The following is a 26,283-nucleotide window of genomic DNA, read 5'->3' as shown; positions in this document are numbered from 1 at the left end:
TTGTTCAGCCTCTCCTTATAGCTCAAATCCTCCAACCCTGGCAACATCCTTGTAAATCTTTTCTGAACCCTTTCAAATTTCACAACATCTTTCCGGTAGGAAGGAGACCAGAAATGCACACAATATTCCAATAGTGGCCTAACCAATGACCTGTACAGACGCAACATGACCTCCCAACTCCTGTACTCAATACTCTGACCAATAAAAGAAAGCATACCAAACTCCTCCTTCACTATCCTATCTACCTGCGACTCCACTTTCAAGGAGCTATGAACCTGCACTCTAAGGTCTCTTTGTTCAGCCACACTCCCTAGGACCTTACCATTAAGTGTATAAATCCTGCTAAGATTTGCTTTCCCAAAATGCAGCACCTCACATTTAACTGAATTAAAGCCCACTGGCCCATCTGATCAAGATCCCATTCTAATCTGAGGTAACCTTCTTCACTGTCCACCACACCTTCATCTGCAAACTTTCTAACCATACCTCTTATGCTCACATTCAAGTTATTTATATAAATGACAATAAGTAGAGGACCCAGCACTGATCCTTGTGGCACTCCACTGATCACAGGCCTCCAGTCTGAAAAACAACCCTCCACCACCACCCTCTGCCTTCTATCCAAATGGCTAGTTCTCCCTGTATTTCGTGAGATCTAACCTTGCTAACCAGTCTCCCATGGGGAGCCCTGTTGAACGCCTTACTGAAGTCCATTTGGATTAAATCTACCGCTCTGCTCTCATCAATTGTCTTTGTTACTTCTTAAAAAAACTCAATCAAGTTTGTGAGATATGATTTCCCAAGCATAAAGCCATGTTGACTATCCATAATCATTCCTTGCCTTTCCAAATAAATGTACATTCTGTCCCTCAGGATTCCCTCCAACAACTTGCCCACCACCGACGTCTGGCTCACTGGTCTATTAAGGCTTGTCCTTACTACCCTTCTTAAAGAGTGGCACCACGTTACCCAATCTCCAGTCTTCCGGCACCTCACCTGTGACTATTGATGATACAAATATCTCAGCAAGAGGCCCAGCAATCACTTCTCTAGCTTCCGACAGAGTTCTCGAGTACACCTGATCAGGTCATGGGGAGTTATCCACCTTTATGCGTTTCAAGACATCAGCACTTCCTCCTCTGTAAATGGACATTTTTCAAAGTGTCACTATCTTTTTCCATACATTCTATATCTTCCATATTCTTTTCCACAGTTAACACTGATGCCAAATACATTTAGTATCTTCCCCATTTTCTGCAGCTCCACACAAAGGCCACCTTGCTGATCTTTGAGGGGCTCTATTCTCTTCCTATTACCCTTTTGTCCTTAATGTATTTGTAAAACCCTTTGGATTCTCCTTAATTCTATTTGCCAAAGCTATCTCATGTACCTTTTTTGCCTTCCTGATTTCCCTCTTAAGTATACTCTTATTGCCTTTATATTCTTCTAAGGATTCACTTGATCTATCCTGTCTATACCTGACATATGCTTCTTTCTTTTTCTTAACCAAACCTCAATTTCTTTAGCCATCCAACATTCCCTATACCTTCCAGCCTTTCCTTTCAGGTAAAAAATGAGGTCTGCAGATGCTGGAGATCACAGCTGAAAATGTGTTGCTGGTTAAAGCACAGCAGGTTAGGCAGCATCCAAGGAATAGGAAATTCGACGTTTCGGGCATAAGCCCTTCATCAGGACCTGATTCCTGATGAAGGGCTTATGCCCGAAACGCGAATTTCCTATTCCTTGGATGCTGCCTAACCTGCTGTGCTTTAACCAGCTACACATTTTCAGCCTTTCCTTTCACCCTAACAGGGATATACTTTCTCTGGATTCTCGTTATCTCATCTCTGAAGGCTTCCCATTTTCCAGCCGTTCCTTTATCTGCGAACATCTGCCCCCAAGCAGCTTTTGAAAGTTATTTCCTAAACCCGTCAAAATTGACCTTTCTCCAATTTAGAACTTCAAATGTTACATTTGGTCTATCCTTTCCATCACTATTTTAAATCTAATAGCATAGCACTGATGATGTTCCCTAGCCAGGGAACAAAACGTTTGCAGCAAAAACTTCCAGCTCGGCGAACAGAACCACAACAACGGACACCCGAGCTACAAATCTTCAACCAGACTTTAAATCTAATAGAATTATGGCCACTGGCCCCAAAGTGCTCCCCCACTTGCCTCAGTCACCTGCCCTGTTCAATCCAACAGAATTAAACAGACACATATAATAAATTGTACTCTATTTCAAAGGAAGAGTGTAATTTAGTTCAGGATAAGCACAGTCCACCACTGCTAGGTGAGTGAAGTCAGCTTTGCAAAGCCAGGCCCTGAACAGGCTCTTGGCTCTGGACAGAGATTGTTTCAAACAATAGCACAGCAACAGTTAACACCTTCTACAGATTGAGGGAGTCGAACATAAACCAACAAAGCATTTCTTTCACTCTACAAACATGCCTGAGGCAACTATTACTGTTACATCCTGTGACTGAATCTTGCTGCTTTGTTCCAAAGGTCAAAAGCCAATCAATGCCGAGGTCGACTCAGAGGCCCGAGGAAAACAACAAGCTGGAGAGTTGGAAGCAGAACAGCCAGCAACACCACAAGCAGCAGTGGTCACCTCAACAGACGCAGGGCACTCAGGCACAGCCAAATTTTGGGTCCAACTTGGAGGAAGTGGATCCTTTCGTCCTGGACCTGAAGAATTTCCCTGACCTGACAAATGCAGATCTTAATGCTCAGAACCCAAATATTCAGGTGAGAGAAACAATTAATGACTTGTAAACAATAGCGGAGCTTGGGGAAAAGAGAAATCCCCTTCCTTTTACAATTTGTGAGCAACCTACTCTAACATGCACCCTTCTTCATCCATTCAAATCTCTTGAGGGAATGATCTACACAATCTCTGATTCCCACACACTATTGGCACGGTGGCACAGTGGTTAGCACTGCTGCCTCACAGCGCCTGTAGACCCGGGTTCAATTCCCGACTCAGGCAACTGACTGTGTGGAGTTTGTACGTTCTCCCCGTGTCTGCGTGGGTTTCCTCCGGGTGCTCCGGTTTCCTCCCACAGTCCAAAGATGTGCGGGTCAGGTGAATTGGCCAAGCTAAATTGCCCGTAGTGTTAGGTAAGGGGTAAATGTAGGGGTATGGGTGGGTTGCGCTTCGGCGGGTCAGTGTGGACTTGTTGGGCCGAAGGGCCTGTTTCCACACTGTAAGTCTAATCTAATCTAATCTAATACATTTCTGGAAATTCAGCCAACCATTCCTGATGAAGGGCTTATGCCCGAAACGTCGAATTTCCTGTTCCTTGGATGCTGCCTGACCTGCTGTGCTTTTCCAGCAACACATTTTCAGCTCAATCACATATTCATCTAACGACTTGAATCGGACACCGTCACCTGTTTTTGTTGGGCATCATCTTGTTCCATGTTTGTTCTACTTGTGACTAAAATGATTTCAAGACTCCCAAACCCATTGTTCAATGAAGATCAAATGATGTGATGTAATTTATTGCTGCAGCATTAATCTGCAGATGATTGAATACTGGAGTCTGCCTGATTCAATCTCTTTTGCATTGGACTGATACCAAATAATTTGATCAAAGGAGAATCTGTCCTATTTCTTTGCATGATCAATACTTCTATGATTTCGTCGTCCTCTTCACCTTACTTTTTTTTCCATCTTCTTCTTTTCTCCAGCCTTGAAGATTTAATCACCAGTCCAACTGGATAGTTCAAGCACCACATTGCCACATTGTCCTTTTCTGAAAACATCAACATTTTGAGATCTTTCTCAGGAACAATGTCCAGCTTCTTTTCTCTATCATTGTTTCATTAACACTCTCTCCTCTCACTTTCATCATCGAATGAAAATAGTCTACAAATGCCAAGTTAGAGAGACCATGTGTTCAATTGACTCTGCTTCTCCCACTTTCACCAGATTCTTGGGAAGGGTGCTGATGTAGTAATAATGTCACTACAAAAGTTAAATATCACACAACACCAGGTTATAGTCCAACAGGTTTAATTGGAAGCACTAGCTTTTGGAGTGCTGCTCCTTCATCAGGTGGTGGTCACTACAATAGTAATCCAAAGTCAATGATCCTGGGACATGGGTTTGAAATCCACCGTGGCAGATTGTGAAATATGAATTCAATGTCACAAGATCCAGAATTTTAAAAAGACCTGTAAGCACTCTTAAAAACCCTCTGGTTCACTAATGTTTATTAAGTCAGGAATCTGCCATCCTAACCTGGTCTGGCCTACAGCAAGTCCAGACCCTAAGACTATAAGACTATAGGCACATGGGATTAGGATATCATAGCAATTACAGAAACGTGGCTCAGGGATGGGCAGGACTGGCAGCTTAATTTTGCAGGATACAAATGCTATAGGAAGGATTGAAAGGGAGGCAAGAGAGGAGGGGTAGTGGCACTTTTGATAAGGGATAGCATTACAGCTGTGCTGAGAGGATATGGAAATAAATCCAGGGAAGTTATTTGGGTGGAACTGAGAAATTGGAAAGGGATGATCACCTTATTGGGATTGTATTATAGACTCCCTAATGGTCAGAGGGAAATTGAGAAACAAACTTGTAAGGAGATCTCAGCTATTTGTAAGAATAACAGGGTGGTTATGGTAGGGGATTTTAACTTTCCAAACATAGACTGGGACTGCCACAGTGTTAAGGGTTTAGATGGAAAGGAATTTGTTAAGTGTGTACAAGAAAATTTTCTGTTTCAGTATGTGGATATACCCCTACTGAAGATGCAAAACTTGACTTACTCTTGGGAAATAAGGCAGGGCAAGTGACTGATGTGTCAGTGGGGGAGCACTTTGGGGCCAGCGACCATATTTCTATTAGATTTAAAATAGTGATGGAAAAGGATAGACCAGATCTAAAAGTTGAAGTTCTAAATTGGAGCAAGGCCAATTTTGACAGTATTAAGCAAGAACTTTCAAAAGCTGATTGGAGGCAGATGTTCGCAGGTAAAGGGACGGCAGGAAAATGGGAAGCCTTCAGAAATGAGATAATGAGAATCCAAAGAAAGTATATTCCTGCCAGGGTGAAAGGAAAGGCTGGATTCTGGATTAGTGGTGCTGTAAAAGCACAGCAGTTCAGACAGCACCCAAGGAGCAGTAAAATCGACATTTCAGGCAAAAGTCCTTCATCAGGATGGCTTTTGCCTGAAACATCGATTTTACTGCTCCTCAGATGCTGCCTGAACTGCTGTGCTTGTCCAGCACTACTAATCCAGAATCTGGTTTCCAGCATCTGCAGTCATTGTTTTTATCTGAAAGGAAAGGCTGGTAGGTGTCGGGAATGCTGGATGACTAAAGAAATTGAGGATTTGGTTAAGAAAAAGAAAGAAGCATATGTAAGGTATAGAGAGGATAGATCGAGTGAATCCTTAGAAAAGTATAAAGGAAGTAGGAGTATACTTAAGAGGGAAATCAGGAGGGCAAAAAGGGGACATGAGATAGCTATAGCAAATAGAATTAAGGAGAATCCAAAGAGCTTTTACAAATACATTCAGGACAAAAGGATAACTAGGGAGAGAATAGGGCCCTTCCAAGATCAACAAGGCAGCCTTTGTGTGGAGCCACAGAAAATGAGGGAGATACTAAACGAGTATTTGGCATCAGTATGTACTATGCAAAAGGATATGGATAGACTGGAGGGAAATAGATGGTGACATCTTGCAAAATGTCCATATTGCAGAGGAGGAAGTGCTGGATGTCTTGAAAAGCATAAAGGTGAATAAATCCCTATGACCTGATCAGGTGTACCCTAGAACTCTGTGGGAAGCTAGAGAAGTGATTGCTGGGCCTCTTGCTGAGATATTTGTATCATCAATAGTCACAGGTGAAGTGCCGGAAGACTGAAGGTTGGCTAGCACTGTGCCACTGTTTAAGAAAAGTGGTAAGGACAAGCCAGGGAACTATAGACCAGTGAGTCTGATGTCGATGGTGGACAAGTTGTTGGAGGGAATCCTGAGGGACAGGATGTACATGTATTTGGAAAGGGAAGGACTGATTAGGGATAATCAACATTGCTTTGTGCATGGGAAATCCTGTCTCACAAACTTGATTGAGTTTTTTGAAGAAGTAACTAAGAGGATTGATGAGGGCAGAGCAGTAGATGTGATCTATATGGACTTCAGTAAGGCATTCAACAAGGTTCCCCATGGGAGACTGATTAGCAAGGTTAGATTTCACAGAATACAGGGAGAACTAGCCATTTGGATACAGAACTGCTCAACGGTAAAAGACAGAGGGTGGTGGTGGAGGGTTGTTTTTCAGACTGGAGGCCTGTGACCAGTGGAGTGCCACAAGGATTGGTGCTGGGCCCTCTACTTTACATAAATGATATGGATGCGAGCATAACAGGTACAGTTAGTAAGTTTGCAGATGACACCGAAATTGGAGGTGTAGTGGACAGTGAAGAGGGTTACCTCCGATTACAACAGGATCTGGACCAGATGGGTCAATGAGCTGAGAAGTAGCAGATGGAGTTTAATTCAGATAAATGTGAGGTGCTGCATCTTGGGAAAGCAAATCTTAGCAGGATTTATATACTTAATGGTAAGGTCCTAGGGAGTGTGGCTGAAAAAAGAGACCTTGGAGTGCAGGTTTATAGCTCCTTGAAAGTGGAGTCGCTGGTAGATAGGATAGTGAAGAAGGCGTTTGGTATGCTTCTTTTATTGGTCAGAGTATTGAGTACATGTGTTGGGAGGTCATGTTGCTGTACAGGACATTGGTTAGGCCGCTGTTGGAATATTGCATGCAATTTTGGTCTCCTTCCTATTGGAAAGATGTTGTGAAACTTGAAAGGGTTCAGAAAAGATTTACAAGGAAGATGCCAGGGTTGGAGGATTTGAGCTATCGGGAGAGACTGAACAGAATGGGGCTGTTTTCCCTGCAGCGTCAGAGGCTGAGGGGTGACCTTATAGAGGTTTACTAAATTATGAGGGGCATGGATAGGGTAAATAGACAAAGTCTTTTCCCTGGGGTCGGGGGGATCCAGAACTAGAGGACATAGGTTTAGGGTGGGAGAAGGAAGATATAAAAGAGATCTAAGAGGCAACTTTTGCACACAGCGGGTGGTACGAGTATGGAATGAGCTGCCAGAGAAAGTGGTGGAGGCTGGTACAATTGCAACATTTAAGAGGCATTTGGATGGATATATGAATAGGAAGGGTTTGGAGGGATATGGGTCAGGTGCTGGCAGGTGGGACTAGATTGGGTTGGGATATCTGGTCGGCATGGACGAGTTGGACCGAAGTTTCTGTTTCCGTGCTGTACGTCTCTATGACTTTATGACTGTAAGACCATAAGATACTGGAGCAGAAATTATGTCATTCAGCCCATCAAGTCTCTATTGATCTCTGTCTTAAATATACTCGAAGACCTGGCCTCCACAGCCTTCAGTGGTAGTGAATTCCACAGATTTGCCAATCTCTGGCTGAAGAAGTTTCTTCTTATCTCCATTCTAAAAGATCTTCCCTTCACTCTGAGGCTGTGCCCTCGGGTCCCAGTATCTCCTACCAATGGCAATGTCTTTCCAGCATCCACTCTGTCCAGGCCATTCAGTATTCTGTAAGATTCAGTTTGGAAACGGATCCATTGGCCCAACTCGTCCATGCTGACCAGATATCCCAACCCACTTGCCACTTCCCTCCAAACCCTTCCTAATTATATATCCTTCCAGATGCCATTTAAATGTTGCAATTGTACCAGCCTCCACCACTTCCTCTGGCAACCCATTCCACACATGCACCACCCTCTGCATGAAAATGTTGCCTCGAAGGTCTCTTTTATATCTTTCCCCTCTCACCCTAAACCTATCCCCTCTAATTCTAGATTCCCCCAACCCAGGAAAAGACCTTGTTTATTTACCCTATCAATGCCCCTCATGATTTTATAAATCTCTGTAAAGTCACCCCTCAGCTTCAGGGAAAACAGCCCAAGCCTGTTCAGCCTCTCCCTGTAGCTCAGATCCTCTAACACTAACAACATCCTTGTAAATCTTTTCTGAACCCTTTCAAGTTTCACAACATTTTTCCAATAGGAAGGAGACCAGAATTGCACGCAATATTCCAACAGTGGCCGAACCAATGTCCTGTACAGCTGCAATATGACCTCCTAACTCCTGTACTCAATACTCTGACCAATAAAGGAAAGCATACCAAACGCCGCCTTCACTATCCTATCTACCTGCAACTCCACTTACAAGGAGCTATGAACCTGCACTCCAAGGTCTCTTTGTTCAGCAACGCTCCCTAGGACCTTACTATTAAGTGTATAAGTCCTGCTAAGATTTAGGCCAAATGCAGGCAAATGGTACTAGTTTAGTTTGGGAAACATGGTTGGCGTGGACAGGTAGGACTGAAGGGTTGTTTCCGTGTTGTATGATTCTATCACTGTAAGCAATTGACTTTTCTCGATTACTGCTCCTCTCTTTCTAAATGACTGTCATCATTTCAATATTGGCTAGAAACAATTTGTACCCTCTCTCCTTGCCACTCCATGTGCAACCCCCTATACTTCACCACAATCCACAAAGGTGCTGTTCCTCCCAAAATCCTTGTCTGTATTTCTCACAACTCTGTATTTGAATCCTTCTCCTCCTGTAGCAGAAGAACAGCTCTAACCAAGGTCACAATCAGTATTCACTATAACTGATGGTCGTGCATTCTTTCTCCTCTACTGGATTGCAAGGTTGATCATACCATCCTCACTCAATGCCTTTTTTTATGACCCAGCTTAATGGAATTATTCCTTTGATTTATTTTTGTTGTCACATGTATCTTGATACAGTGAAAAAGTGTTGTTTTGTGTGCTATATGGGCAGAACGTACCTTATAAAGTGCATTTGGGAAGCAAAACAGAGTGCAGACTACAGTGTTACAGCCGCAGAGAAGGTGCAGAGAGAGAGATCAGCATTAACATTGGACAAGTCCGTTCAAAAGTCTGACAACAGTGGGGAAGAAGCTGCTCATACGTGTATTCAAACATTTATATCTTCTGTTCAACAGAAGAAGGTGGAAGAGAGTGCAACCTGGGTAGGAGGGTTCTTTTATTGTGTTGTTTGCTTTCCCAAGGAGCGGGAAGTGTAAATTGAGTCAGTGGATGGAAGGCTGGTTTGTGTGATGGACTAGGCTGTATCCATGACTCTTTTGCTTCTTGTGATCATGGGCAGAGCAGTTGCTGCACCACACTGTGATGCACCCAAATGTTAAAGTTCACTTGAGAACATAACTTTAAAAAACGTTCTGAGATTTACATATGAAAGAACTGAAACCAACAAGTCATTCTAACGGATGACACACATAACAAACAATCCCAAGTCTTTTAGAATATGTCATTTCATTGGCATCACATGTAAACCGTTGCTATATATTTTGTGTCTTATGATCTTATATTCCACAACCACTTGATGAAGGATCAGTGCTCTAAAAGCTAGTGCTTCCAAATAAACTTTTTGAACAATAACCTGGTGATGTGAGATTTTTAACTTTGTACACCAGAGTCCATCACCATCATCCAAATCATGCACTCTGACAGAATGCTTTCTATGATGCATCTATAAAAATTTGTAAGAGTCTTTGTGGACATGCTAACTTTCCTTAGCGTCCTGAGGAAGTAGAGATGTTGTTGTACTTTCTAGACTGTTGTGTTGACTTGAGTGGACCAGGATGGATTATTGGTGATTATCACTCCTAGAAACTTAACGCTCTCGACGATCTCCATCTCAGTACCATTAATGCAGTCAGGCGTGTGTCCTCCACTCAGCCTCCTGAAGTCAATGACCAGCTTCTTCATTTTGCTAATGTTGATGGAGAGATTGTTGTCTTTGCATCTTGTTGCTATGCACGGAATCTCTTTCCTGTATTCTGATTTGTTGTTATTTGAGATTGACCTACAATGGTAGTGTCGTCGGCAAACTTGTAAATGGAGTTGGGACAGAGTTTGGCCACACAGTTGTCAGTATGCAAGGAGTATAGTAAGGGACTGAATATGCAGCCTTGTGGGGCACCAGTGTTGGGGATTATCTTGGCACAGATGTTATCACCTATTCTTACCGACTGTGGTCTGTGGGTCAGGAAATTGAGGACCAGGTTACAGAGAGGGGAGTTGAGACCTAGGTCTGGGAGTTTAGAGGTGAGCTTATTTGGAACTATAGCATTGAAGGCTGAGCTTTGGACAAGTAGCAGGAGCCTGACAATAGGTATCCTTGTTATCCAGATGTTTCCGGGATGAGTGTAGGGCCAGGGAGATGGTGTTTAGTGTAGACCTCTTGTGCCTGTACGCAAATTGCAAAGGATCAAGGCATTTTGGTCAGATGGAGTTGATGTGAGCCATGACTAATCTCTCGAAGCACTTCATAATTGTGGAGGTCAGAGCCACCAGACAGTAGTCATTGAGGCATGCTGCATAACTTTTCTTTGGCATCAGGGTGATGGTGCTCTTCCTGAAGCAGATGGGGACTTCAGATCATCGTAAGGAGAGTTTAAGATATCAGCAAGTCCTCCTGCCAGCTGCTCTGCACAGGGTCTGAGTATTCAGCGTGGGACTCCACCCAAGCTGGTCATTTTCCACTCTCAAAAAGACTAATCTAACATCTGTGTGGTGACCATGGATACAGGTGCATCTGAGGCTGTTGAGATAGGTGACATCATTTCACTTACCTCCTGTTCAAATCTAGCATAGAATGCATTGAGCTCATCCGGTAAGGATATATTGTTCTCACAATTCTGATTAATTTCTTGTTTAATTTGCTTCTTCCAGTAAATTGCACTTTCAGGCATTTAAGTCCTAAACTCTGGAACCGTCTCTCTAGACCCCTCACCTCTCTTCCTTTAAAACCAAATCTGCTCCCCCAATAACAAAGATGTTGGGCTTCCCATCCATTAGCCCACAGTTTTGTCTGTGGCGTACCTTGGGATCTTTTCTACATTAAAGGCATGACAGTGACTGTCCATTCAAATGTGGTCCAAAACACCACAAATTCACAGGGTGTTCTAGCTAAGTGGATAAAGAACTGGTTGAGCATCAGGAGACAGAGAGTAGTAGTTGAAGGGAGTTTCTCGAAATGGAGGAAGGTGACTAGTGGTGTTCCACAGGGGTCAGTATTAGGGCCTCTGTTGTTTGTGATATACATAAATGATCTGGAAGAAGCACTGTTGGTATGATCAGCAAGTTTACAGATGACACAACGATTGGTGGAGTGGCTGAAAGCATAAGGGACTGTCAGAGGATACAGGAAGATATAGATAGACTGGAGAGTTGGGCGGAAAAGTGGCAGATGGCTTTCAATCCAGACAAATGTGAGGTAATGCATTTAGGCAAGTCTAATTTTAGAGCGAATTATACAATGAATGGAAGAGCCTTGAGAAAAGTTGATGGGCAGAGAGATCTGGGAGTGCAGGTCCATTGTAACCTGAAGGTTGCTGCGCAGGAGGATAGAGTGGTCAAGAAGGCATATAGGCCTTCATTGGACAGGGTATTGAGTATAAGAGCTGGCAAGTCATGTTAAAATTGTACGAGACATTGGTTCGGCCGCATTTAGAATACTGTGTACAGTTCTGGTCGCCACATTACCAACAGAATGTGGACGCTTTGGAGAGGGTGCAGAGAAGGTTTATGAGGATGTTGCCTGGTATGGAAGGTGCTAGCTATGAAGAGAGGTTGAGTAGGTTAGGTTTAATTTCACTAAAAAAAAGGAGATTAATGGGGGACCTAATTGAGGTTTACAAAATCATGAAGGGTATAGACAGGATGGATAGAGACAAGCTTTTTCCCAGGGTGAAGGATTCAATGACGAGAGGTCATGCTTTCAAGGTGAGAGGTGGAAAGTTTAAGGGGATACACGCAGCAAGTACTTTCTACAGAGGGTGGTGGATGTTTGGAATACGTTGCCATCAGAGGTGATAGAGGCAGGCACGGTAGATTCATTCAAGATGCATCTGGACAGATTCATGAGTAGGTGGGGAGTAGAGGGATACAAATGCTTAGGTATGGACTGACAGGTTTAGACAGCACATTTGTATCGGTTCAGGCTTGGAGGGCCAAAGGGCCTGTACCTGGGCTGTAAATTTTCTTTGTTCTTCTTTGTTCTTCTTTGTAATACAGGGTCTTATGGTGTTCTAAAGAAACAAATTTTATTCAAATCTTTGCTTTGCTAGCTGAATGCAGGAGAAAATGACAGTTTTCTTAATGGGGTCTCACTCTTTTGGACTACAATTTACATTTGTCGTATAAGCTTGAAAGGGACATTCCTTACCAGAACTGATGAAGCAGAGTGTTCTGTTATATGATGATGAAGATTAAAAGCACACTGGATATTGTAGGACTATTTAAACCAATTCTTATATACATCACTTTCTTAATTTGTTCATCAAATATGCCCTTGGTTTGTTCTATCCTGGAAACTGAGCCATCTGCTGGAGAATAGGTTATTTTTGCAAGTTCTTTTGAAACCTCCACAAATTTCTAGGAGGGAGGAATGTGTACTGGATTTTAACCATTAAACTGCCATCTATCAAGGAAATTTAAATCTGCTGTTTGGGGGCAGTTTTGACAAATACTGTCAGCTCCCACTGTGGCTGCAGTATACACTGAGATTATTATTATAAATGCTGTGTTATGGGGATCAGTATGGTTGTTGAAATATTAACCATACAACACAGAATTACAGAGAATAATTCCTCTTGTGGGGATGAGCAAAACTAGTGGCAATCTATATAAGATAACAAGAAATCCAATAGGTTCAGAACGAGTTAAACTGGAGGAGAACTAAGGACTTGTTTTGCCTCCTCCACCACCAACTGCATCTGTGGTACTGCAACCATATAAAGGGCTGAATGCATCACAAGGCAGACATGCTGATTAGGGGCTTCACAACTCTAACACTTGGACAGACTAGTCTAACATAACTGCTGGAAAGCAAGACCAAAGCGTACTTCCAAAACCAGTAGCTACTTCATTCACGAATTATGATTTAAATCATAATGTTGCAAAGTTGTGTAGCATAATCATGAATTGAAAAGCAGTGTGTGGTCTCTTTAAGAGATAAAGTGCTTTTTGAAGTTAGAGTTGAACAAAGAAGGGCAGATGTGGAATAGTACAGACAATTTTAAGCTGAAAACATGTAACAATTATTAATGGATACCTTAGGCTGGTTTTGATGACAAGTTTGAATTTGGCCAATTGATTTCAGCCAAACACTCAGAATTTCAAAGCCAATTAAATTTAAAAACAGAGTATTGACAGCCTAAAACCAATCATATTGTGGGAATTTATTGTATCATCGGTGGTATTTAAGGAAGTGTTTTTTGAAAACTGGTAGAGAGCAGCTGCCATTTGAACAGCGAGCAAACCGCCATCTCAAAGAAATACTGGGCTCTCTCAAGAAATCTCCATGTTCTCTTAGAAAGTACTCTCTATCCATAAAGGCATGTTGACATCAGGAAACGACTGAGAAGGCATTTTGGAAAGAGGAAAATGATGGAAGAAGGTACAGGAAGTTCAGGAGAATACATTCTGTATGAAATTTGAGAGACTAAGTTGTAATTTATTGTTCTTGTTAATTGGATTTATATAATTGGGACCTATGTTATTGAAACAGCATACCTGTTAGAATTTAGTTCAGTAAGGGAATAGATAGTAATTAAAAGAGATTTATTTTGTTTGTTAGTAATTCTGTTAATTTATTCACGATTGGAGTTAGATAAATAAATTATTACCTGTTAATTGTAGAGTGAGGGAAACAATTCCATTTCATTTAACACTCTTTATAACAGATTGGAGGTAAGAGGTAGGTTATACCACTTTTCACACAACTTTTATCAGATTGAGGTGAGGTGACATTTTCTGGGTGTTTTGGTTTTAATTATCAGAGGAGAGTCAACCTTCACTTCGTAACAATAATGTAATTAAGCCCAAAGCTAAAAGTCACAGGAAGCAGAGAAATTTTAAGAACAGCCCCTAGGAACACAGCTCGCAATAAGTGTGCATTAATAATTCTTAAAGTAGGTGATTATTTTCGGTGAAGTCCTCATTTCTCAGAACATGAGAAGTTTTCTGATAATTTCCCTTGCATCCATTACAAAGAACAACAATTCAGTGCACTCAGCCCTCATTTCCTTCAATCTTATACTAATTGGCTGCTTTTAGTTTCTAGTTTTGTTTGACTTTTTGAAATGTAATCTTTCCCATTCGCTTCATTAGATTTTTAGGATCACTTGTAATGCTCAACTCTCTATACACTAACCTCTTACCAGCAGGCTTGAGGCCTTCTCCCAGGCTCTTTGTTCTATGGCCTGGCCCTAGACATTCTCTTTGTTTGTCCTATTATTTTATGTTCCATTCTTGTAGACTCCAACTTTCCTAATCCTCAGCACAAAAATACTGTGTTCTGCTAAAGCTCTTCATTACTTATGAACATGTTCCACACTTGACCTCTGATCACCCCCAAGGGAAAGTAGGTCTGTATCTCGTCCCCAAATCATGAATGTAAACCTCCTCCAGCAAGTACAATAAATATAATTACACTTATCTGCACTGTGACATATTCCCATCCTTCCCCATCGCAGATGCTGCAAACCCTCCAGAATCGATAGTCAAGAATTATCAACTCATGTAGTCAAGAGTCTATTTGCTTTACAATTGGCTGTAGGAACATACAGACAAGAATAGGCCAGTCACTGGGCCTGCTCCACCATTCAATAAAATCATGACTGATCTGATTTTAACCCCAACTCTATATTCCTGCATAGCCTCGATAATCTTTAAAGTCTGGTTGAAGATTTGTAGCTCGGGTGTCCGTTGTTGTGGTTCTGTTCGCCAAGCTGGAAGTTTTTGCTGCAAACGTTTCGTTCCCTGGCTAGGGAACATCATCAGTGCTATTGGAGCCTCCTGTGAAGCATTGCTTTGATGTTTCTTCCGGTATTTATAGTGGTTTGTTCTTGCCGTTTCCGGGTGTCAGTTTCAGCTGTAGTAGTTTGTATGTGGGGTCCAGGTCGATGTGTCTGTTGATGGATGTTCTTGCCGCTTCCGGGTGTCAGTTTCAGCTGTAGTGGTTTGTATATGGGGTCCAGGTCCATGTGTCTGTTAATGAAGTTTGTGGATGAATGCCATGCCTCTAGGAATTCCCTGGCTGTTCTCTGTCTGGCTTGTCCTATGATGGTAGTGTTTTCCCAGTCAAATTCATGTTCCTGGTTGTCTGAGTGTATGGCTACTAGGGATAGCTGGTCGTGTCGTTTTGTGGCTAGATGATGTTCGTGGATGTGGATTGTTAGCTGTCTTCCTGTTTGTCCTATATAGTGTTTTGTGCAGTCCTTGCATGGTATTTTGTAAACTACGTTAGTTTGGCTCGTGCTGGCTATTGGGTCCTTTGTTCTAGTGAGTTGTTGTCTGAGTGTGGAAGTTGGCTTGTGTGCTGTTATGAGTCCTAAGGGTCGCAGTAGTCTGGCTGTCAGTTCTGAGACGCTCCTGACGTATGGTAGTGTGGCTAGTCCTTTTGGTTGTGGCATGTCCTCGTTCCGTGGTCTATCTCTTAGGCATAGACCACGGAACGAGGACATGCCACAACCAAAAGGACTAGCCACACTACCATACGTCAGGAGCGTCTCAGAACTGACAGCCAGACTACTGCGACCCTTAGGACTCATAACAGCACACAAGCCAACTTCCACACTCAGACAACAACTCACTAGAACAAAGGACCCAATAGCCAGCACGAGCCAAACTAACGTAGTTTACAAAATACCATGCAAGGACTGCACAAAACACTATATAGGACAAACAGGAAGACAGCTAACAATCCACATCCACGAACATCAGCTAGCCACAAAACGACACGACCAGCTATCCCTAGTAGCCATACACTCAGACAACCAGGAACATGAATTTGACTGGGAAAACACTACCATCATAGGACAAGCCAGACAGAGAACAGCCAGGGAATTCCTAGAGGCATGGCATTCATCCACAAACTCCATTAACAGACACATGGACCTGGACCCCATATACAAACCACTACAGCTGAAACTGACACCCGGAAGCGGCAAGAACATCCATCAACAGACACATCGACCTGGACCCCACATACAAACTACTACAGCTGAAACTGACACCCGGAAACGGCAAGAACAAACCACTATAAATACCGGAAGAAACATCAAAGCAGCGCTTCACAGGAGGCTCCAATAGCACTGATGATGTTCCCTAACCAGGGAACGAAACGTTTGCAGCAAAAACTTCCAGCTCGGCGAACAGAACCACAACCTCGATAATCTTTCTGTGTGAAGGCCCATTGGCTCAGGCGAGCAAGTTATCATAATTCAAAAGCAGGACACATTGGCCAGCTCCTAGTAATTTTCCATTTTTCATAAAGGGGCTATATGAGTCTCTTTGATTGTGCCCCAATGTAGTACTGAGCTGATTCTCTGCAGTCCCTTCACTGAGTCACATCACCTGACACACAAGTACCTGTGTCAGCGAGTTACTGGTTGCTTAGAAACAGTATCAACGCAGCATCTGGGAGAGTGACCCAGGCAGATCTCATGAACACTCCCAGGAGGCTGAGCCTGTCACTTTGGGTTCAGTTGTCAACCTTCTCAGAGTGACACCCAACCTGCTGCATTGTACTGTCTCAATTTATATTTCCAGTACATGAGGATTGTGCTGCCCTATTGTTTCCATTGATATAGTTTGAGGGTTGTCGAAAAGGGAAAAAGTTGTAAGCTGGGACATATGAACAATTTTGAGGAAAGAGTACACAAGAACGCTTAATGAAAAATTCAGTACTTATGGTTATCCTACTATTGCCTGATTAATGGCATAAGACTTCCTTGTATTTGGCCATGGAATGTGTATATTGTTGGATAGAATCAATATTAGAGTGGTGTTGGAAAAGCACAGCAGGTCAGACAGCATCCAAGGAGCAGGAGAATTGATGTTTCAGCCAAAAGCCCTTCGTCAGGAAAGGGCTTGTTGTTGGATAGGCCAGTATGTCTTGAACATCCTTCTTCGATCACAGAAATTGTTGGAAAAGTTCACCAGATCTGGCAGCATCTGAGAAGAGAAATCAGAGTTAATGGGTCTGGTAACTCTTCCTCAGAACTGATGGTAGCTTGGGAAATGTCAGTTTCTATGGAGAAGATAGGGTTGGGTGGAGGGAATAAGGAGTAAATGATAGGTGCTTGGGGATAGAGCCCAAAAAGAGAGAACAGTTGGACAGTGTGATGTGGCTGTGGAATCAAGTTTTAGCAAATACCTGGTCAAACACCAGCAGCAACAGTGAAATTAATGTCAGTGGACAACAGAAAAGACTGGAATGGACATCCTGTTGGAGAGGGGAGCAGAACTTCTTTAAGATGGCTATGTCTAGAAGAGAAGTGGTAAAAAGTTAAATATTAAATAAAAATCAAAAGAACTGCAGATATACCTTTTTAAACTGCTGCAGTCCTTGAGGTGACAGGTGCTCTTTTGAAGGGAGCTCCAGAGTTTTGATCCAGTGATAGTGAAAGAACAACGATATAGTTCCAGATTACAGTGGTGAGTGGCTTGGTAGGGAACTTGCAGGTGCTGGTGTTCCCGTGTATTGCTATTCTTGTCCTTCTGGATGGCAAAGGTCGTGAGTTTGGAAGGTGGCCTGAGATGATCCTTGGTGAGTTATTACAGTACATCTTGTAGATGGTACACAATGCTGCCACTCCAGGTGTTGGGATATTGAAAGTAATAGGTGTGATGCCAATTATGCAGGCTGCTGTGTCCTGCATGATGCAAACATCTTGAGTGTGATTGCAGCTGCACTCATCTGGGCAAGTGGAAAGTGTTCCATCACACCCCTGACTTGTACCTGTAGACAGGAATTAAGAGATGAGTTCCTCATGCAGAATTTCCTGGCCTCCTGATTTGTTCTTGTAGCCACAGTATTTATAGGGCTAGGCCAGTTCAATTTTTGGTCAATGATAACCCCAGATTGTTGATAGTGGGAGTGGTACTTCTGCCAATGCTTGTCATGGGGCAATGATTAGATTTTCTCTTACTGGGAATGGTCATTGCTTAGCACTTGTGCAGCACAAATGTCATTTATCACTTCTCAGCCCTGGCCTGGATATTAACCAGGTATTACAGCATATGGACACAGATTGTTTCAGTATGTGAGGAGTTGCAAATGGTGCTGAACATTATGCAGTCATCTACAAACATCTCCATTTCTGACCTTATGATGGAGGGAAAGTCATTGATCAAGCAGTTGAAGATGGTTGGCCTGGGACACTGCCCTGATGAACTCTGCTGTGGACCTGAGGTAACTGACCTCTACCAAACCATCTTCCTCGGTGCAAAGGTGTGACTCCAACCTGACGAACTTCCCCCTCTTTCCCATTGACTCCAGGTTTGCTAGGACTCCTTGGTTTCAAGCACAGTCATTCTCACATCTCTGAAGTTCAGCTCTTTCATACATGTTTGAACCAAGGTTGTATGAAGTCAGGAGTTGAATGTTCCCAGCAGAACCCAAATGAACATCATTGAGCAGATTATTGCTGAGTAAGTACCAAACATAATCCATTACTCCACTAATTGGGCATTAATTGATTAGACAATTCTATATCTAGAAGTAATAAAGAGTTCAAAATTGTCAAACCCCCGTAAAAAGGAGTCCAATGGAATCAGTACTAATGGAACTTTATTTTCAGTCTACACGACCAGTTAACATATTTTGCTGGTACTCATCGTTTCCAAGCTTTAAGTATGTGCAGCCAGGAGTACTAGTACTCGACCAGTACTAACATCAAATCTAACTCCAACAATTTCTGGTTAAAATGCATTTTAGGCTTCTAACTGTGGAACGGGAATAGTGTTGATAAATTAGTACATGAAAGTTCAGAACTACTTGAGTCATGATGGACAGCAAACTGTCCAAAAGGATTAGGGGCTGATCAAAAATGCTCAGATGGTAAGGCACATTTAAAATTTACTAGATTCATACATTTCACATCTTTCATTTACACTCCCAGGTGACTGGGACAAACATGTGCATAAATAAAATTTAATGAGATTTGATAAAACATGCAAACTGAAATTGCTGAAGGCCATTATAACTTTACCAAATGGATGGGTTATGTATAGGTGAAGCTGGAGGTGCAACAATTAAGGCAAATATCTTTCATCTATGTAGGTGTTGCTGTCCTTGGGAGGATAATCTAGAAAATAAAAATTGTCCTTGTTGCCTTTCAAATGAATTTGCCTGTACTCCGGAGAGTCAGCGAATTAACAATGGGCATTATTTTCTGTCACCTTGAATAGAAATAGCAAACAGCGTGGCAAAAGGTGATAGTAACCTCAGCTTACCATCCCCACATCATTTAAGTGAACTCTCACCGCTTGAAGGAACAAGCACTGTCATCTGTCTTCCCAAATCCCTAAAAATGTGTGTGAAAGACTATATCAGGCTGTCGATTGTTTCTCATCCAATAAGCCTGGAAACAAACACTGAGAAGGGTATGCCCATTGAACACAGCAATGATGGTTTCATTATTCCAGGGCACTTGTGGGTGGTGATGACTCTCAAGGTCAGCAATCAGTTGAAAAATGAGAAAAAGGATAGATAATGTTATTTTAACCAGAGTTTTGATTGCCTTCAGGGAATCAAGGAGGTGTTTAAGTTTTGTGTTTCCTTAGACATTCAATGGGGATTGGCTTAATGATGGGACACCTGTCCAGCTCCTGGTTCTCATGGCAACATAGAGGATGTGGATAATTGATTTCCATCTTCACTATCTTTTCCCTTCTTCTTTAGGACATTAGTAGCATTGTGAAGTTCAGCTTAATTTGACTCTTAGTCAAAGCAACTAAAACAAAGCTTTTCACATTCTCTTCATAGCAGATCATCTCCAGATATCAGACTCTAAACACCTGGAGTAGTCTGCGCTATTTATCTGTTGTATGTGGATGTGAAAGGGTTAATACTGGGGAGGGCCATAAGAATCACTTCCCCCAATCCATTATGATTTATGTAGATCTTGAACGAGTGAGACCTTCATGGGTCCTCTTCATAGTCTTTCTAACAATGTGTATCATATCAATGTGACCAGGAGCTAGTTGCTGACAGGCAGGAAACTATATCTTGTCAATTTCAAGAGACGCTTTTAGGTAGATCAGTGCTGGTTTTTCTCTACAGCACTAGACCGAGCAGATCTACACTTAATCAGGGTGATGGCAGCAACCTTCCTCGTGAGCAACAGCTTGTATAGAATAATGAGTTTACATCACCATACAATAGCACCCACTCCATGACTGGCCCTCCAAAATTTTAATAGATGCTGTTTTTCAATGTAAATGTCCATCTGTAATGCATAATTATAGACACAAACAAATGAGTTGATTCTGACATTGGTTTCAAATTCAGTAAAAATGTACTGGTGTGCCCTCTCTGCTAAAGTAAAACATGTAATATTTTAAAGTGAAATTCATTCATTATAGAAGACCAAAGGATAATGCAATTGATGTGTTTAAGAGGATTAAAGAAGTCAAAACCATTTTCTTTGGGGGTGGAGTCATAATAATGGAGTGAACCTGCACATAGGTAGAAGTTAAGACTTAATTTGTTAAATAAATTAAGCAACTGAGGCTTGATTTTTCATTTTGTCAGGTCACCATTGAGGTGGTGGATGATCCTCAGGCAGAAATTGAGATGGATCTCCTGAAGGGGAACCGCAATGACTGGTCCATATCCTCAGCGGAATGGCTGTCCTACAAAGACATCTTCTGGCCCTTGTTTTGGGAGTATCCAGACTCAGCCGAAGTTGGCAGTTTGGATTCCTCAAATGGGATGGACAGCGATGAAGACGATGACTATGCTGTTGAATATGAAGGAGAAGACACAGTCCTAAGCACTTTGGATGGTGTCTGGGATAGAAGCTGGCCTTTGCAAAATAGCTGGTCTTCCAAGGAGAAGTTTAATTATGGTGAGTGCATTAAAAACATGAGGTTCCTCTGTGTGTTACTAGGCAGATATTTCCAAATGCCATTTCTCCTCCCTGTTCTAAGCAAGACTAACAAATTAATGCCGTATTTGGCACCGGCTGATCGATAGAAGGTAATTTTAACCTAATCCACTTGTCAGCAAACTAGCTAAGTGAAATTGGGTGCCTGTTTTACAAACTGCGAGGTATTTTCCTGATCTGATCAAAACTAGTCCAGTCACTTTTAGACAGATTGGATTTAAATTGAACCCATGACAATCTTAAAATCCATTGCGGTCAAGTGGCTGCATTATTGACATAATTATTCTGGGCATACTGCACAGAGGATCAACAGCTGACATACCTGACATTCTATAGACACCCACTCTGAAGGCAGTTTATGTTTTTAATTCTTCACTTCCTGCCATCCTTTCACTTCCCCAATCAAGGGGATGATATTTTCCTCTGCATGGCATCATTGTAAATTTTAAAAATTACAATACAGCCTAGTTTTTAAGAGTGTAGCAGTAGTTGTAAGTTCTCTTGAAAAAAATTCACGTTCTCCTTTCTTTCTTTCATTCTCTCTCTCTCTCTCCCCCTCAATCAATCATGTGGGTCTCCTAATCCCAGATTAATACCACCTCCTTGCACAAGGTGATGGAAAGTGGGATTGCTAACCCTCGGAATCAATAGGTTTTGAGAATGAATGGAACATATGGGGGTTGGTTAGCTCAGTTACCTGGATGGCTAGTTTGTTATGTAGATTGAGGTCAACTAATGAGAGAGCAGCCCTATGGTCCTCTGGTACTCTGGCAACTTGACAGGGTTTCAATGCATACTGCTGTTTTCTGCACCAAACTTTAGTCATCTAGTCAATTGAGATAACATATCCTGGAATCTTTGTTTCTACCTAATTGTATTCCTGGCAGTCCTGTGTCTCCCCCTGTTTGACAGATAATGGTGTTTGATGTATCTCAATGTCTTGCTGAGTGGCAGTACCTAGTTATTGGTTTCCTGATGATTGGGGGTCTCAATGGTTTAACAGATATTTAGAACTTGTTGATGGCTACATCAGCTCACATTTTACGTGGACAGATAACTGGTAACAGATTCTTTTCTGTTGTGATCATTCTGCAGTATTTACAAAAGCTTATTTTCAGTGCTGTGCTCTTACAATGTCACTTTTTTCAGTATCTTAGTCATTGCAGGTTCAACACTCAATTGTCAGGAGTTCTTACAGGGGATACCAACTGATCAGTAATGTTGGTTTAAACTTGTTGATAGTTCCTCATGGGTCAAACAATAAATGCATCGTTTTAACCTCATCATTTTAAAGTCTGATTACAGAGAATATTGCTAGAGAACCCTGGTTCATATCAGTCACTTCATGGCAACACTCAGGCACTGATTATAAAATCTTTTCATTAATAATGTTCATAAATATCCAACATAACCAATACACTCAAAAATGACACCAGATTCATATAGTGCCTTAACCTATAATTGACAAAATGCACTGCAGCAATGCATCAAATCTCCTTTGACAGCAACTTCTACCACCTAGAAGGACAAAGGCAGCAGGTACACAGCAACACCACTATCTGCAAGTTCCCTTTAAGCCACTCACTGTCCTCACTTGGAAATGTACTACTGTGTTGCTGTGTCAAAATCCTGGAACTCCTTCCCGAACAATACTGTGGGATAACCTTTGTCATGTGGACTGCAATGGTTCAAGAAAGTAGCTCATAGGGCAGTTAGGGTAGGCAATAAATGCCCACAATCCATAAATGGTTTAAAAAATGCTAGCTAAATATCCCAAGCTTCTTCAGAGGATCACTGTCAAACACAATTTAAGCTTGAGCCATACTAGGAGATATATGATCAGCTGACCAAAGCATGGTCAAAAAGTAGATTTTAAGGAGCATCTTAAAGGAGAAAAGAGAAAGTGAAGAGAAGGAGAGGCTGAGGGAGGATTCCAGAGTTTTAGCGTTTAAATAAAGAAATATACACTAATGGTGGAGCAGTTGATATCTGGGATGTACAAGGTCCAGATTAGGAAGAGTGCAGGTGTCTCAGAGCGTTGCAATGGTGGAGGAAGTCACAGAGTGTGAGTGTGGGGTGGGGGTGGGGGTGGGGTTAACAATGTGGAGAGACTTCAAAACAGACTGTGAATAGAATTGGACCCATTTCAATTAGTTGACTAAAAGCAGCCACTGTTACAGTCTGGATGTGAATTCCTTTTCTGGTTATTCTAACTTGAGCTTTCTTTCTGAAATAACTCAACTGAGTCCAGTATCCCTTCAACAAATCATTCTTCATTTACACATGTGCAGTATATGGACTCTGGCTCACAGCCAGTCCCTAGACTACTTTAGAATACTGTGTACAGTTCTGGTCACCCCATTACCAAAAGGATGTGGACGCTTTGGAGAGTGTACAGAGAAGGTTTACGAGGATGTTGCCTGGTATGGAAGGTGTTAGCTATGAAAAGAAGTTGAGTAGGCTAGGATTGTTTTCATTGGAAAAAAGGAAATTGAGGGAGGACCTGATTGATGTTTACAAAATCATGAAGGGTATAGATAGGGTGAATAGAGATAAGCTTTTTCCCAGGGTGAGGGATTCAATAACGAGAGGTCACGCTTTCAAGGTGAGAGGTGAAAAGTTTAAGGGGGATACACCGGAAAGTTCTTTACACAGAGGATGGTAAGTGCTTCAGGACACATTGCCAGCAGAGGTGGTAGAGGCAGGCACGGTAGATTCATTTAAGATGTGACTGGACAGATGCATGAGTAGGTGGGGAGCAGAGGGATACAGATGCTTAGGAATTGGGCGACAGGTTTAGACAGTTGATTTAGATCGGCTCAGGCTGAGAGGGCCCCTGGAACAGCCCTGTTCCTGGGCTGTAAATTTTCTTTGTTCTTTGTTCAGATTATTATTTAAATGGGTGAAGATTGCAGGATTCTGTGGCGCAGAGATCTGGATGTCTCCATAAGTCCATTACAAAAAGTTAGAATGCAGATGTCTCAAGTGATCATAAGGCAAATGCATTGTCAGCTTTTATTACAAGGGGAACAGAATATAAAAGTAAAGAAATCTTTGCTGTAACTGTATAGAACATTGGTATGACCACATTTAGAATATTATGTAGTTTTGGTCTCCTTATTTAGGGAGGGATGTACTTGAATTGGAAGTAGTTCAGAGACGGCTCACTCAGCTGAGTCTAGGTATGACAGGATTGTGCAATGAGGAAAGGCTAAGTTGATCGGGCCTATGCACATTGGAATTTAGATGAATAAAAGGTCTTCTTATTGAAACATTTAAGATTCTTAAGGGCACGTGACAGCACAGGTACACAGACCATGTTTCCTTTTTTGGCATGGGTAAGAGGTGGAATCTAGAACTGGGGCATAGTTTCAAAGTAAGAACATGAGGAGCAATTTCTTCTCTCTGAAGGTCATTAATTCTTGAAATTCATTACCTCAGGAGCACTGGAGGTAGGTCACTGAATATCTTCACCTCTATGTATTACAGACTTTTAATGCACAAATGAATTGAGGATTACAGGGGGCCACAGGAAGGTGGATTCAAGGCCATAATCAGATCAGGCATGATCTTCCTCACTGGTGGAGCAGGCCCGTGGAGCCAAATGGCCAATTCCTTTTTAAAAATTCCTAAGGCATTTCCCAGGAAATGTGATACCTAGCTATATAAGGAGTTATTAGGTCATAGGGCCAAAGGTTAGAGCAAAGAGAGAGGTTTTAAGGAGTTTTGCATGACCACACCAGCTGTGTGTGCAGTGTTGTCCATGAACTGTGAACTTGTATAGCTCATGTAGCCTTCTTTTTTGTTTGTTGAAGGTACCACTTTAAAAGTAGCTAGCAGCAAGATTTGCCCTTAAACAAGATAAAGGTTAGTTTATTACCTAACCATTGCTGAAATTTGCTAAGCTTAAAACAAGTGATAGTTATTAGTTAAAATAGATATTAGCAAAGATTAAAAGTATGTACTGTACTGATAAAAGATAGGTATAAAGATGGAAGTAAGATTCTGGCAGACCTGTTACTTTGGAATTTTGTCTCTGGGCTGAGGGGGGATTGAAAACTTGAAGTTGGAATTCAGCAACTGTGAAGGCTTCTGTGGTTGAAAAGTTATAGGTTTCTCCCACAAATGCACTAAGCAGAACAAGTTCTTGAGTTAGCATAGGCCCAACAAATTCAACCTTTCCTCATGACATAAGAGCAGCTTCTTGGAGGCAGTGAGGTGACCTTTTTGTTTAAAATTTACAGCACTGCAACATCTGGCCCTTAGTCGCCTGTTTCAATATAACAGTCATTTAGCTGGGGTTACCTTCTCCCCTATGCTCCCTTTGGCTGAGAACTGTTTTTCCTCTGTTAATGTCTGAGTTCTTGGAGATCTGACAAAATAGCGCCTCATCGTCTGTTTTACACAGATTAGTACTTGATATGGCTGCTATGTTAATTTACATGAATCATTATTTGACAAAGAGAAGTCAATTATGTTCGAATTTCCTGTGTTGTCCTTCCAGTTTCCTGTTTTCTCAGAAGCGTTGAAATTTCATTGCTGAAAATTTAGAAGGACCCATTGTGTTGTCCCAGGAGCAACCAAATTCTAAATGTCTCCCTTTGTGACTGATGCTAACATAATACAACAGTCTTTTTTGGCTGTCAATGAACCAATGAGATAATCATGTGACTTCGGGGAACCAACGAATCAACACAGGCATCTACTATAAACCGACTGACTCCCACAGCTACCTGGGCTACACCTCCTCCCACCTTGCCCCTGTAAAAACGCCATCCCATATTCCCAATTCCTTCATCTCCGTCGCATCTGCTCCCAGGAGGACCAGTTCCAATACCGTACAGCCCAGATGGCCTCCTTCTTCAAAGACCGCAGATTCCCCCCAGACGTGATCAACGATGCCCTCCACCGCATCTCCTCCACTTCCCGCTCCTCCGCCCTTGAGCCCCGCCCCTCCAACCGCCACCAGGACAGAACCCCACTGGTTCTCACCTACCACCCCACCAACCTCCGTATACAGCGTATCATCCGCCGTCATTTCCGCCACCTCCAAACGGACCCCACCACCAGGGATATATTTCCCTCCCCTCTCCTATCAGCATTCTGCAAAGACTACTCCCTTCGTGACTCCCTCATCAGATCCACACCCCCCACCAACCCAACCTCCAATCCCGGCACCTTCCCCTGCAACCGCAGGAAATGCAAAACTTGCGCCCACACCGCCTCCCTTACCTCTCTACAAGGCCCCAAGGGATCCTTCCATATT

At 42.3% G+C, this 26,283-nt stretch overlaps 1 protein-coding gene across 1 annotated transcript in view; it reads left to right on the top strand.

The window, feature by feature from the left end:
• Positions 1-26,283, top strand: part of ism2a (isthmin 2a) — a 78,689-nt gene that overhangs the window by 8,901 nt on the left and 43,505 nt on the right. Inside the window, exons 2-3 of the mRNA XM_060828580.1 lie at positions 2,512-2,754; positions 20,663-20,978. Coding sequence (XP_060684563.1) covers positions 2,512-2,754; positions 20,663-20,978 — 559 coding nt within the window. The remainder of the gene's footprint in view (positions 1-2,511; positions 2,755-20,662; positions 20,979-26,283) is intronic.

This window comes from Hemiscyllium ocellatum, chromosome 8, assembly GCF_020745735.1.
Source record: "Hemiscyllium ocellatum isolate sHemOce1 chromosome 8, sHemOce1.pat.X.cur, whole genome shotgun sequence".
NCBI lineage: Eukaryota > Metazoa > Chordata > Chondrichthyes > Orectolobiformes > Hemiscylliidae > Hemiscyllium > Hemiscyllium ocellatum.
The sequence above is the reverse complement of the archived record's forward strand: the minus strand, read 5'-3'. Positions and strand labels throughout refer to the sequence as shown.